The 14730-nt window shown below is 38.9% G+C and overlaps 2 protein-coding genes across 7 annotated transcripts; one reads left to right on the top strand and one right to left on the bottom strand.

Annotated features, from left to right (window-relative positions):
- Positions 1 to 293: 293 nt before the first annotated feature.
- On the bottom strand, positions 294 to 7742 carry LOC102296842 (claudin-14). 6 transcript variants are annotated; one of them, XM_042227649.1, is made up of 5 exons: positions 7323 to 7742; positions 5553 to 5815; positions 4713 to 5159; positions 3074 to 3330; positions 294 to 2091 (listed from the first exon to the last, which is right to left on the bottom strand). In XM_042227649.1, the coding sequence occupies exons 4-5, from the start codon at positions 3305 to 3307 to the stop codon at positions 1582 to 1584; spliced, it is 744 nt and encodes a 247-aa protein (XP_042083583.1). In that variant the 5' UTR covers positions 3308 to 3330; positions 4713 to 5159; positions 5553 to 5815; positions 7323 to 7742; the 3' UTR covers positions 294 to 1581. The 6 variants fall into 6 exon arrangements, with proteins under 6 accessions (XP_042083583.1, XP_014194932.1, XP_014194931.1 ...); XM_014339446.2 differs by lacking the exon at positions 7323 to 7742 and having other exon boundaries at positions 5553 to 6653; XM_014339445.2 differs by lacking the exon at positions 7323 to 7742 and having other exon boundaries at positions 5612 to 6653.
- On the top strand, positions 6927 to 14667 carry LOC102298802 (F-box only protein 47). The gene is made up of 12 exons (XM_014339444.2): positions 6927 to 6981; positions 7330 to 7458; positions 7635 to 7844; positions 8120 to 8281; positions 8412 to 8488; positions 8877 to 8951; positions 9301 to 9409; positions 9563 to 9736; positions 10959 to 11108; positions 11296 to 11438; positions 12114 to 12273; positions 14111 to 14667. The coding sequence occupies exons 3-12, from the start codon at positions 7649 to 7651 to the stop codon at positions 14209 to 14211; spliced, it is 1347 nt and encodes a 448-aa protein (XP_014194930.1). The 5' UTR covers positions 6927 to 6981; positions 7330 to 7458; positions 7635 to 7648; the 3' UTR covers positions 14212 to 14667.
- The last annotated feature ends 63 nt before the right edge of the window (positions 14668 to 14730 follow it).

Here is a 14730-nt window from a genome sequence, read left to right as displayed (position 1 = left end):
AAAAATGATGTTGTTGAAGCTGAGCTCAACATGTGCACGTGAAAACAGCAGAACAGCAGGGAAAGCCTGTATTGCTCATCCATCGAGAAAGGCTTTCACTGATGCAAGAAGTGCTTTAAATTTGTAATTTTTTAATGAGGGAGGAAATAAAGTTACCTGTTTAACAAAATAAAATAAGTTTGATCTGATATAAATTCAAAACAGAGTTTTTATATATCTTGCACATGCCCAGGATCCTAATATTACCATACAGTTTAGCTCATTGAAATCTTTGGCAACAAATCTTTGGCCCAACTCAATGTACAGTTCATGTTTTAACCTGTGATTTCAAAGCAAATAATTCCTATAGATATACGATTTATCCCTTCTTTTGGAGCAGTTCAACAAAGTTTAATGTAAATAATCTTATAGTTTTATGGCATTAAATAGATTTTTTCCGTTAACTCATAATGTAATTTATCTAATTGATGTAAATGATGACAATGACTTGCTGAAATAAGATAAGTCACTTCCTTGAATCGTGACATGTCCTCTCATTTAGTGCCTGTGTGGCTCTTTTATACAGTCATTGGTCTGACAGCCTGCCAGAAAGAGGGCAGCTCTAATTGGAGGGTTTTCCAACTAATAAGCCTCAGAAAGATGTCCACAGTGTTACATGTCAGTAGGCAGACAGCCAGAAAAGCTCCGCAAGGTGGTAATAATTCCACATATATGGCTAATGACTCACAATATGTCAGAGCCATTCAAACAAAAAAAAAGTGCTCAGATGTAGCGATGCAACTGGTGTCCTATGCAGTACACCAAACAAGGCAGACTAAATAAATACAAGCAGCTCTTCAAAAATGGTTTGGGATGCCTTTTCAAAAGACCTTTGTCGCCATCCAGTGGCTTCGTCAAGATTTACGCAAATCTGAGAATAAGTTGGCAAAAAAACATTGAAATTATATTTTAATGGAGCTTCACAGACATTAACACATACAAAAAAGGTTTTCTGGGTGTTAAACATCTAACAATCTATTATTTTACAAACATGGTTTTAAGGTATAAATGTCACTTGTGATCATAAATTTGCAACGGCCTTTTCCAGCCCCTTTCATCAGAGGATGCTTACACTAGTAATAATACTTATAGTGTCAGGTTTTATTTTCAGTGTCATGAAAATCATTTAAAACACTGAGTACTGACATAAAATCTTTTTCTTTAAAGGGAACTGCCTTTCAGAAAGAGTTAAATCCCATCTAGGCAGAAGGCCAGATAAATGATCCAATAACATGAGAGTCACAGCAAAGAACATGGAATATCATTTATATCGTCTTTTCTGTGATGATTTCCTATAAAACACTGCCACCTTCTGGTCCTTCATAGGAAAAGCCTTACAGGGTTAAAGCTTCATAAGACTAGCCAAGGCTCTTGGTTGTTTATGTTAGAGGAAAGACAGAGGCAAATATCTGTTCAAATCTGACTTTGGTGTTTTGCATTATGGGGGCCTTCTCTTTTCCAGCTGATATCCTCTTATGGGTATGCAGGACAAAAAAGGATCCATGTCGTCTCACAGTTATTGTTTCAGTATTCCTCTTAGTCTTAGACATAGTTATTGAGCCTATAGCCACTGCTGGAAGCGGAGCAAAGCGAGGGAGCATGGTTGCCTTTCAGGGCCTCGGGGGGCCTGTAGGGTGGAGCAGGCGGATGTAAGTTGTTGAAGACAGGGGGAAGATGTGATGACTGACCCCTCTGCATATGGGAGGGACTCTGCCGTGACCTGTCGCCACTGCTGCTCCAACAAAGCACCATTCCCCCGGCCAGACTGAGACAGGCCGAGGCGTATCCGAGATACACAGCCAGTCCGATCTCATACTTCATTCCACTGTGAATTAATGGGTTGTAGAAATTCTCGATGACCTCGTTGGTGGTCCAGGACACGGTGACCAGGCAAAGAAGCCCAGCACAAAGAAAACAAATCCCACCGCTCAGGACCAGGGGAGATTTAATCAACGAACCCCGGGCAAAGCGGGTACATTTCATCCCAGTTACAGAGACCAGAGATGCCAGGACTGAGGTGAGACAGGAGATTACCATGAGCGCCCGGGCAGCCTGATGTGGAGAGGGAAACAGTAGACGACTATTAAACTTTGGACTATAAATGAACTCTTACTTTAACAGGTCTGGGCAATGAACCTGTCAATTAATATACTGCTTTTTAATAAGTGCAAACACTCATATTCTAGCCTATATTAAGAGTTATTGTCCGTCCCTATTAATAAATATCCAACACGTTACACTAAATTGAGACTATGTATGTTTTTCTGAATAGTGAGTCTGTTGAGTTTAATAATAACAGCAGGATGACTAAAAACTCACATAAGAAAATATATTCATAGATATTAATATATAATAATATTAGATATCTATAGATAGATAGATAGATAGATAGATAGATAGATAGGTAGTATAATCTATTTATTATATTAATAAAATCCAGGAGTGTAAAGTGATTAAAGCAACATAAATTTAATATTCAAGAGTCCTTAAAAGAACAGGCTTCTTGACCTTCCACCTACCTGCCCATCTTAAAACTTTATTCTAAAAGTGAATATGTACTAATGAGTTGGGCTATAAGTATTATTTTCATTAGTATTTAATCTGATAATTAAATAAAACTGAAAACTTCATATTTAAATTGTTCATTGTGCACATAAACGCCTAACTGGGTGTAAAGGTGGAAAATAACCATATAGCTATAAAGTTTCTGTGCAGCATGCTAATTGAAACTGTGTATTGGAGTTACAGAGTTATGTTAACATGCACGGTTGCTATCAAATGAATTTAAGTTAATAATTTTATATTATTATATGACAGGTTAGTAACTGGTTTTGTTTATGAGATGTCAGAATTCCAAAAAGGATTTTTAAAAAGATGCTTACTTCATAATGATCGACTAAACTAATAAGGTTTTCAGCAGGTTTTCAGATAACTTATTATGAAAAAAATAAAAAATAAATAAAATAACCACCCTATATGTGTTTTGAGATTTCTGCTCTTCTCATTTCTCTACATGTTGGTGTTCGTGTAGTACCTGCAGGTCGGGTGGCAACGCCAGCAGAGACCTGTACAGCTCGCACTGGTAAATACCAGTGCTGCGCCAGACACACTCCATCCACAGGCCCTTCATGTACCCGGTGGCTGTGATAATGTTACCATCCACATGAGCTCTGCTGCGCCAGTGAGGGAGCAGGGTTGCAACTATAGTTCCTGTAAACCCCAGCAATCCTAAGAAGAAGCCAAGGAGCTGAAGCGCCATGCTGGCCATGATCGGCTCCTTTCAGAGAGATCCTGAAACGGCAAAGTATGAAATTACCGTCAGTAAAAATATATAAACTCTAGTAAAAGGCAGTTAGCAGCATTTCAATGTCCCTTAAAACACGATGACAACTACATTGGATTCAGATGTTTCATAAAAATCAGCAAACATAAACCAATTTAAATACATGCCACTTAAAAAGAAAACTTTCAGAACAAAACTACTGACTGTCCCGCAGGCTGAAATGTGGCTGGATTACTCCTCTTATCGCAACGGTTCCCAGCAGTACAGTAATTCCACTGAGCTCACATCCAGTCACAGAGTCTGAGTCATTCCTCAAGTGTCTCTCCCGAGTGTGGGCACAAATAGCTGTGGAAACTTTCAGTATTCTGGCATCCGTCTCTGGTGAGTGGCAGGTGACTGCATGTGTAACTAATGAGTGCGGTGTTCAGCTTCACCTGTTTAACGCTCTCCTCTGGAGGGCAAACCACAGAAGTCTATTTGTTAAGCTCTTCGCCGCCCCTCAAGAAGGCAGAGAGAGAGGAAATTAAACATTTACAGAAACCACCCAACCTGAGAAGCACCGCTATAAGCCACTAACTTTGAAATTTTTCACAGCTCTGCAGGGTATTTGAAAGCGAAGGACTGAACGACTTGCTGACAGAGCCTCCAGCCGCTGGGCCCCAAACTGTGACAAGAGAGGATAGCAGTGACTGCTGTTGTACTAATTGGCCAAATTATGTTATTTTTCAATGAAAATTTCTGACCTGACATCCTTTGGCATTTAGTTTTACATTTGCAAATGAATGCTGAGCCCTAAAAACACCATAACATTCAGCTGTAGGCTACAACTACAGATCCCCTACATGAAAAGTGTGAAAAGGTAAAAAACATCCATGCTTAATCATTTACTTTTGTTCCCTAGACTTTATGTCTCTGAATAATACAATGTGGTAAATAAACGGACCAACAATACTATTAATTAAGGGTGCCTTTTTGCTCCCGCATGAATAAAACTGACTTTAAGTTTCACACCAAAGACCAAACTGTGCTTATACAGACCCATTGTTTTGAATTCCTCAGAGAACAGAAGCTGTTTATGAAGCCTGATTATTGTGCAGTGTTAGACCTGGTACTGCCGGAGCCTCTTAAAATATCACATACACACAAGCTTCCTTGTCCTTATTTAATGATTGACTATGCTGAAGGCATAACAATTAAGCAATACGAACAAAGGCAAAGCTGTGACAAGTGTCTTGTTTAAAATTTGCTTGCCCTGAAATTAGTCCAGTTTAGTCTTTGACTACTCTGCAAACCACACTGCAATACTTACAATATAAAACTCAATGACTGCTGCGTAGCCTTACCTGTACTTCTAACATTTACTTAACAGACTCCACATTTAAATACTCACCAATAAGAGGACTACAGGACCATCATCACAGGTGTCCAGATGGTATACTCGTCCTGAGATGCAGAGATGTACTTCCAGATAAACAGGGCCTTTGACTCCACATTGACCAGCTCCTTCTGTTTCTGCTCTTGTCTGGACAAACAATCTGTGGATGTGTGTTTGTGCGCTGCAGGACTGTCAGCTGCGTGACTGGCCTGTTTTAGATATCATCATCTTCATCATCATCATCATCGGCATTATCCCTGTCAGTGTCGGCAGCATCATGTCAGAGATGACATGAGAGACAGTCCCGCTGCTGGCTTCTTGCTCCTAACAGATAAACAGGGCCAATGTCAAATGTGGACCTGGAGGCAGGGCAGCGCTGCTAAGCTGAGGCAGACAAAACAGACATTGTCTTCGCTGGCTGTGCTGTTTTTGTCTCAGTAAATCAGTTCTGCACCTACAGATCTGTTGATAATAATAATAAAAACAAGAATAAATGAATACAGAATTAAATCCAACAACAAACTTGTAGAGGAATGGTTAATGTTTATTAACTGCTATTATAAGCAATTTAAAGAGACAAAACAAAGCTGCAGTCAATTAAGACTGTTTTTAACTACGTGACTTGCACATTAGGTAATTTTAGTTAACTAAAATTAAAACGATGTGTAGATGTAATTTAGCTACCTTAAATAAACAAAAAAATACAGCAAATGTATTTAGATTTAGTCAACACTACCAGCATGAGAAGGCTTTGGCTTATATAAATCTGTGTATTGCAGCCTATATAAAACTAATAATAGAAAGTAATGAAGATTTAACTAAAATGTCTGAAACAAACAAAGAAAAAAAACTTACCTGAAAACAAAACATGAATAATAATGAAACTAGTGGACAATAACTCCACTTGTACATACTGTAGGGCAATCCAGGAAATGCTGGTGAATTCATTGAAGTTTGAGCTTCTCTCTCCGTGCTTTTCCTCATTCTGTGTCCCAAGTTTAACCTGGCGTGACATCCTCTTGGTATACAAGAGCATTTTCCCAGTCTGTCCCCTGGGCCCTTCATACAACTCTCTGTGACAGCTCTATAGTGAAGAGATGATCCTCTCCAAGGTCTGCCTGTGGGAGACGCCATTTGAATGTGGAACACTTAATAATCTTAGTTAAGCAGAATAATCCTGTGATTAGCAGCTGAGCACGGGTGGTTTGTTGGACAAAGTGCTAGAGGGTAATGTGTGTAGTACAGGGCATTCTTTTTAAACTGGTCTTGCCTGTGCCACACATATTTTGTCAACACACTTTATGTGGATTAACGACGAAACAGCCTACAAAGTCACATATCTAAAAGCCCCTGCTTACGCACAAAACACACACATAGACACAGGTGTTTTGGCCATTTGGCTGATTAGACCTCTGATATGGGGGTTGAGGTTGGTTGGACCAATAATGGGAGTTAAGTGAGGTCAATAAATTCTATCAGCAAACCATAATGGGAAAAAAGCACTGGTGTGGATGTCATACAGGGTCTTTCAGGTCACAAATCTGTATTTACTGCACACATTGTGGCTTCTCAAAGCATTACAATTAGTTATCACGAAAATGATAACTCCATTTAGCACTGGGCCACACCTAAACTTACATAAAACCACTTTGCTTTCCTGACATGTCAAAATGTCTGTTGTGAATATGGTCTATATCAGGGATATTAACCTATTTTACATTGTGGCCCACATACCTCCCACTTTGATCTTAAGTGTGATGGACCAGTGAAACTCACCCTTCTGTCAGTGCAAAGAGGTTTATCTACATATGTAATCCTTGAGATATCTTAATATGAGAAAAAATTTAATTTGTCACCATGACTTGTTGGGCTTAAATTTTTAGAAATGTGTAAAATTACAGAAACAGTACTGGTATCCCAAACTGTTTCTGTTAATTAACAGAAAATGCAAATCAGCATTTTTTTATTTTCATTTTTACCTTGGACGCATTTTGAAAAACTCACTAGTATATAGTGAGATAATGTATTTATTATATATATGTATATATTTACTCTTCGAAAGTCAATTTACTAATACAAGTAAACATACTACCCCCCCACCACCACCAAAAAAACAAAGACAAAAAGCAAAACAAAACACATAGAGACATCACTAATTACTTTTTGCCACAATACTTTGCCAATTCCAGTCCCCAGGCCTTATATTTGATACCCAGGGTCTATTGGCTTGATAATCGGGTAATGGAACAATGCCACACAACATACATAAAATCTGGAACTGAATGTAGGCTATTTAAAGGCTATATAAAAGAACTGACTGTATCATTTAACAACTATCTTACTATTATGTATTAAACATTAATAATACCTTATTTCATTATTTAATAATACCATAGAGGAAAAGTCTCTATGGCTTTCTGGGATAACAGCTAACAGCTAACCCAGCTATTAGCTACAACTAGCTATCTGCTACTGTTTTTCAATAAGCAATTTTATTATTTTTTTCTTTTTTCGTTTGATTTACTTACAGTCTGTGCTGACATTTGCTTTCTTTTTAGCCTTAGTTTAGTAACATATATATAAAGGTGTTGTAACTTAAGGATATAAATATTTTCCCATCCCTACCGCACAGATGAAAGGAAAGAGAGAGAGGGGGCAGTTTCGCGCCGTTGTCTGCTAATGTGTCATTAAAGAAAGCAGCTAGGTTAGCTCCCAATACCTTTACTTCCAGGATTTGCTATTCACGGTTTTATTTGCACAGGTAAGATTTTGTAATGCCAGCTTGTAGCCCTGTTAACTCTGTGTCTGAATTTGTGACTCTTGTGAGGCTCAAAGTTGATGAAAATGTAGTTTTATGAGTTACTTTTACCTAACTATGTTAGCTGACTTTGTGTTAGCCGAGTGTTTCCCAGTCATATTTGCTTATCTTTTTGACAGTCACTTAGCCAGCGATGACAATGGTCAGAGGGAAGCCATTGAGAAATGGTGGTAAGTATTCACAGACACATACGCCTTACAAGAAGAACCGTAATGGGCCCACACCTTCTAGGACCATTATGACCCGCAGCCAGTGCTCCACTAGCTGCACCAGCTTCTTCAGCAGGATCCCTGCAGAGGTGTTTGACATGATCCTAGACAAACTGTCTGGTGAGTTTCACCTATTATTTTGTACCTGTAACACTGTTCCCCAATTAATATATAATAGGAGCTCTGTTATTTTGTAAGGGGCTTTTGGGTACAGCTCAGACCTTTTGTTTGTATAACTTGTATGAGGTGCAAAAGCTATTACCAACATACATGTGTAACTATGTGTAATTTTAAGCACTACTTTTACAACACTTTCTGCAATAATAGCTCCATTCTGGAATGTCCTGATGTAATTGCATTTTTGATGGATGAAAATGTGTTTGTGTTTTTTACAGTGCTGGAGATCAGTGTGTTCAGCATGGTATCAAAGGAAATTACTAGATATATTGCAGACTACATCTCCACTGTGGCCTGGAAGAATAAAATGATCCTCCAAAGCTTTCACCACTCCAGCTGCATTGAACAGAAATCCACCATTGGACACTACAGAGACCTCGGTATTTCAGTGTTTTGTTTAGTATAGCTCTTCTTGCTGCTTTTTAAGGTACCACATGTATTTCTGACAGCCTCAGCTACTATTTTAACATACCATCGAATGGTAATGTGACCTCGTGTTTGATGTCTTAGGTGTGTTGTTCAAGAGGTGTACCCTGTTGCTACCCACAAAGGACAGGTTAAAGTTTATCTTTAGCAAGATTTCACAGGTAAGAAAGGGGCAGGTGAGATGTCAGGCTAGAACAGAATACTGTAACTTTTTAAATGAGTTACATTTATTTTTAATTTTCATGAGTGAAGGCAACAATACATCTGGTTTTTGTAATGTGTTGCAAAAGTTTAAAAAAAATTAAACTTTGATTGCATTGCTGTTTTATGCAGCACAATATGGTGGCATTTTAACAGGTTTATTAATAATAATTATATGTATGATGTCAGGCAATTAAATATTACATATAATTTAGCATGATGGTCCTAATTTGTCTACATGTATTAAACATATATGAAATGTTGCTATTGCAAGAACTGAATATTTGCAATCCCATTTTATATCGTTGGAAAAAAAGCCTCTCTTATTGTTGTCTTGATATGTTTCAGATTCCCTGCTTCCTGTTGGAGAAATGTGTAGCACCAGACTGCTTTGCTTTCACCAGCTTTGGAGTCTTCCTCCAGGTGAAGACCCTCATGTAACGACTCTCATGTTTATGAAACCTGAATCTAATAAAAGGAAATAACCAACCAGAGCCCCAAAATGTGATAACATGCAAAAGATAAACTTTTTAGCAACAAAGACTATAAATATGTTACAGAGATCTCACCCTAAAGTTACTGTACAATAGGCGGTCTTGCTCAGGTAGTAATAATAGCATAAACAGTAAGAGAAAAACACAGTACTTTACGTAAGGAAATCTTTAGCTTGGTGTGATTAATTTTTGTCTTTAGTTTTTCAGCTTGGTGTTAAAAAAATATCTGTAAAAAAGAAATAGAAATATTGAGGGGTGTTTTATTGATTCTTTTACAGACTCTGATTGCAGGGTGGGATGAGCTGGAGTGCCATAGAGTATTCAACTTCCTCTGTGATCTAACAAACCTGCAGCAAAAAACTGAAGGAGTCATCACTGCAAAACCAGGTGTGTGTGTTCCAGAGTTATCCAGAGAACAAAGCAGAAATATGATGCTGAGAACAATCCATGGCTAAAGCTTCAGTTACAGCCTCTTGCTGAGCCTGTGTCTTTTGTGATGGTCTTCGGGAGTTATGGATAAATTTGTATGTCCATTACCAGGTGTGAAGTGGTATCAGGAGCTGCAGCTGCGGCTATTTTGCCGTCAGGTTCTTTTGGACCCGTGGCCGAACCAGCCGGAGTGTCATTTCTGGCTGATGCAACTCCTGAAGCCTTGGCCCTTGGTCAGCCAGGCCCATTTACTGTTCATCCTCTATGGTCCTCTGCTGCCTGAGGGTGAGATAACGTATTACTGAAATATTAATGCAGATGGATAGTATCGACATTATGGAAACATATTAAAGTCATAACTATATCCTGTTATTTTCAGTGCAGCTTTGTAAATTCTAGCATGTTTTAACCTGAAAAAGGGCTTATTGCTCCAGAGAAAGTGTCAGCAATGATTTTTTGAAACAAAGCATAAAAATTAGAGAACCAGAAAACCACTTTCAGTGTTGTGAGGTGGCACAGGAGACCTGAGTAGGTTATGCTGGTGTAGTACAATTTTTGACATTTAACATAATCATTTTTGTTTGTTAAAGTAGTAGTGGTGCAACGGATCAAAAATCTCACGGTTCAGATCGGATCACAGTTTTAAGTCACGGATCGGATCAATTTTCGGATCAGCAAAAAAAGAAAAAAGACAAAAATTAACATTTACTTATTCACTTATTGAAGTATTTTTTGCCTGTTAAAAACATTCAACTCAAGACTCATTCCACGCAATTATTAAAAAAAAAAATTATGGTTCAATATAGGGCAGTATAGGTCTTTGTATCTACCACTCAATTCAATTCAATTTTATTTATAAAGCGCCAAATCACAAAAACAGTCGCCTCAAGGCGCTTTATATTGGAAGGTAGACCCTACAATAATACCGCTCATTATATCGCACTCCGCTGTGATATAATGAGCTGTCACGGTCACGTAGCTTTCCGTTGCCCTGGAGGTTCACCCATTTGTAGTAGTTAGGGCAACAGAAGATGCCTGGGACAGTTCAGCCATAACTTTAAACTTTTCCTGCTCATACATGCTTGGAACGATCTTGCCACTAAAGTGGACGTGCAACGGGATATCATAGCGTGGCTCAAGCACGTTCATCATAGTTTAAACCCCTTGTTTTGCACAACAGAATACCCATCTGCAGCTAAACACCGCAATAGCTTTTGTAATAGCTTTAGCCCGGTCGGACTGGGCAGCAAAGGGCTGCTTAAATACCGCAATTTCCTCTGCTCCTCCACTTGGACCGTTAGCGCTGGCCATAACTATCGCTTGACAGACCCGCCACGTGCACCATACACATACATTTTTTCTTCTTTTTCGAATCTTCGGATCACGTGCGTGCCGAACCGTGGAGTGGGATCGGTTCGGATTACGGATCAACCGTGACCCGTTGCACCACTATAAAGTAGTGTGCAGCATTTAATGATAAATAACTGAGGTGTACTTCTTCATGCAGGTACACTCGGCTGGCAAGATCTGGTGGAGAGGGGGCTTCCTCACACCGCTCTGTGGCACTTAGCCAAGGCCATCCTCTTGCTCTTTGGCAACCTACAAGTCAAAGGCTGGAGCACTGACTCGATGATCACAATCATGGAGGAGCTCATTGGTACGTTTGATGAATAAGAGAGAGATGCACACCGTGAGTTACAGATTCCCAAGCAATAAGATGAATAAAGGATCTGTTTCAAATCTATGTAAAACATTTCAGTTTAATAATTGTAAGTAGAAAAATCTCATATAGATTCCCTCAAGTGATTGTAGATGCTGGCTATTTGTTTCCTTGCTGTCTCCAGTCATTCCTCATCCGTGGCATGTGGAGAATGTAGCTCGTCTTTTGGTGCTTTGTGGCAGCAATCTCTGCTACACTGTTCTGGCCAGCAAGGCTCTCAATGGACGACTCCTTGAGATCTCAAGAATCATCGTCTACATCATACTGGTGAGAGAAATAATTTCCTGCTTTTATCCTAAGGTATTTATACTTCGTTTATAGTTAAGTTTGGTATATTAGAAAATTATTGCCTTGTAACTGAGAATGAGCAGTTGCTTGAGCCAGAACCAGCATGTGTAAGACTAAAGGTATAGTGAGTTTTGGACGAGCTTGCCATTTTTGCAAAAGCCACATTAGAAGGAAATCTGTGTGTAAAAATAACAAGAGCCGAGGTTCAAATGTAAGACCTTTCTGCTTTGGGGTGGTGAGTTAGTGATCTCCACTCCCTGATCATTTTCCCTCCATGTAATTTAATTAAAAATTGTCTCCAAGTTCACCCAAAATGTAAAAACATAAAATATATAAAGACAATATTCTTATGTATTATTTTCTTTTCTTTCTTGAAAAAAAAAACAAAACAGCAAAAGGAATCACTTGCTCTGTCCATGGTCCTAATATTGATTGGCTTTTTTGTATCTTCCCCGTAGGGGAATAGTAGCAACTTTAATATATATGTGTTTGAGCTCATTAGTGTTGTCCCTATTAACAGTGTCCCAATTGAATTTTATGTTTTATTCCCAGCACTGAAAATATCTTACCTTTGCTTATTTTGACTTATAATTACAGGAAACATTATATCATTCAAGACTGGCTCAATGTGTTCTTCTTGTGCCTTCACATTAGGTGTGTGAAAAGGACGGCTATCACATGAGTTGGGCGGTGAAGCTGGTGCAGGAGATCTGCAAGGTCTTCAATACGCCCCCGGAAAAGTTCTACTTCATCCAGCAACTGGAAAACACATTTTCAGAAGTCACCCGGGAATTCTTTGAGTTTTCTGTAGCAGGTGAGGTTGCGTAGCTTAGCTTTCTGACCACCACGGCGGACAGCATCGCTCCAGCTGTCGCCCTGATCCTTTTGTAATTTTCCATGCAAACTATTTTTTGTTTCTATAGCCCGTTGCAATACAGTTTCTTAATGTTGGAGGTGTTCTGGGTAAACTCCACTAGGAAGAGGCCCAAGGGTTGACTCTGAACTTGTTGGAGACATTATATATGCCTTTATATGTCTCTGGCTCTCCAGCAAGAATCACTAAACATTGCAGAGGAAAAGGATGTCCGCTTAGGATGACCACATTTCTGTTAAGCAGAAGAAATGGATGGATTGAAGGAAACCTTAATGGGTAGACATAAACCATAGATCCCACAGTGAAGGCTTGTGGTCATGCGAGGTTCCATTTCTATTTTATTTATTTATTTAGTGGCAGTTCACAACTACAGTGAACTAAAGACTTTATATTGTCCAAGTTAAAAAACCCCACGGGTTTATTCCAAGGATAAAACTCCCAAACACGCTCCACAGACAGGCTTCCCACCTCAACCGGACAAAGGACTCAGCAGTACACCTGCACTTAAAGGACAAAGGAGACTTTCGAAGATGCTAATGTTTACATTTTAAACATCAGAAGACAGATGGTTTTGGAAAGGAGTAAAGGAGACCATGTCCACTGTGAATGACTGTAATTGAACAGAGGTGGTGGTTTAGGACACCAGCTATAAGCCAGCAACAATGCAGCCTTAAGATCCATTCTCAGGCGTCTCAACCCCCATTCACACCTTGCTTCAGGTGACCTCAGTAGATCACATGATGGGGTCGGGCAAAGTCTGACAATGGCTTCCCAGTGATGGTAATAATTCACACATTTCTTCCACACCTCGGCTCATTTGACGACTCACACGATCAATAGTGGGTCAACAACCCTCAGGACCACCTGAAAAGGGGAAAATACTCACTTTAAATACTTTGTGGGGCACTTCACCATTTGATTTTAGTACAGAAGAAGCCTTTTGGATGAGAGGTGACCTAAAGTTCAGTTGCCTTATTATTTTAATCTCTCAAGAAAAAATTAAAAACATTTCCATGATGTTATGTGGTCATTTAACCTTATCGAATGAAGGAACAGCAGAAAACTGCAGCACTGGGAAAACTACAGTAACAAGCATCCATGAACCCTGTACCACCCATGCTGTGTTCAAATAGACTGGGAAGTTAATGTGCTCATTTAAAAATGTTCAGATGTACAACAAGAAAGTTAATATATTCACATAAAAAGAGGAAACACATTTGCAGTAAGGGTGTGTGTAAGCATGGTTAAGGTGTAGATGAGAAAATGATTTTGTCTGCAGGTGGAGCAGCTTGTTTTGAAAGTGTGTGTGTGACTGTGTACTTGTGACAGCTCAGACAGATGGCATTTACAGGGAACTTATTATTTTCCTTATTTTAGTGAAAACATTGGGATGGATGTGTTTCCACCTCCTTTTTTCCCCTCCTACAGCAAATCCTTGTGTGAACCTTTAAATTCTGCTCCACCAGTGTTAATGGCTTCTAATACATCTGGAGGGACCCGCTTGTTACTCTACGAAAGTGTGGATTAATCCCTGCTATGAAATGAATGGACTGGACTGAAAAGATCGGGCAGTAGCTTTAAATAAAGGCCGTAGAGTGACATTTCTAGACTCAGCAGCATACTGAACGTGTATTTAATATAATTGTATCCCTTACACCAGTAGTTCCCTTCCCACATTATTTATTTTTAACGCAGCCACTTTACGACCCCACAGAGGAACCTCTGAAGCATATTTAGACTGATATAGAAAGTCAGTAATGCTTTTATCTCTTTCCAGGGAACCACTTTGATGACAGAGAGACTTTCCAGACCCTGTGTATCCTTCTGGACTCCTGTGCTCACTTCCACACTAAATTTCTTCACATGTTCCTCAGATAGGAATCATGCATATTAAAAGTGACAAGATGCAGAGGAGCGAGGGAAGAAATGGGAAGAGATAAATGTCAATAATGAAAGGGCTTAATGAATGAACTGAATGATAGAGAGTGACGGGATTTTGTAAAATCAGTTCAGATTTAGACAGACTTGAACAAAAGGATGTTGCCATGGCGCTCAGAAAGCTGGGGGTCGATTTGAACCTTCACCTGTAGATTGAACACACATCTGTTTGAATAGCTGTTCAAATCGTATCACTATTTATACAAATATTTGTATCAAAGTTTTATAATCTTGTTCTTAAGACAGCTTTGAAGTTGACTTTTATTATACTATTTAATATTTATTCATTACAGTAGGGTTATTTAACTTTAACTATTTAGACTATTTATTTGACAGTTTATTTATTCGCACAACATGTAAGTGTGGTACTCACTAAGTGGTTCGTTGTGCTTCTAATTTATTAAAGTGAAATTTTTACTTACTTATTTTATTTTGTCTCAGTTTCTCCGGCATGTATCA

This window comes from Haplochromis burtoni, unplaced genomic scaffold (assembly GCF_018398535.1).
Source record: "Haplochromis burtoni strain Fernald_Lab_line unplaced genomic scaffold, NCSU_Asbu1 Contig_274, whole genome shotgun sequence".
Lineage (NCBI taxonomy): Eukaryota > Metazoa > Chordata > Actinopteri > Cichliformes > Cichlidae > Haplochromis > Haplochromis burtoni.
This window is presented reverse-complemented; position numbering and strand designations above follow the sequence as displayed.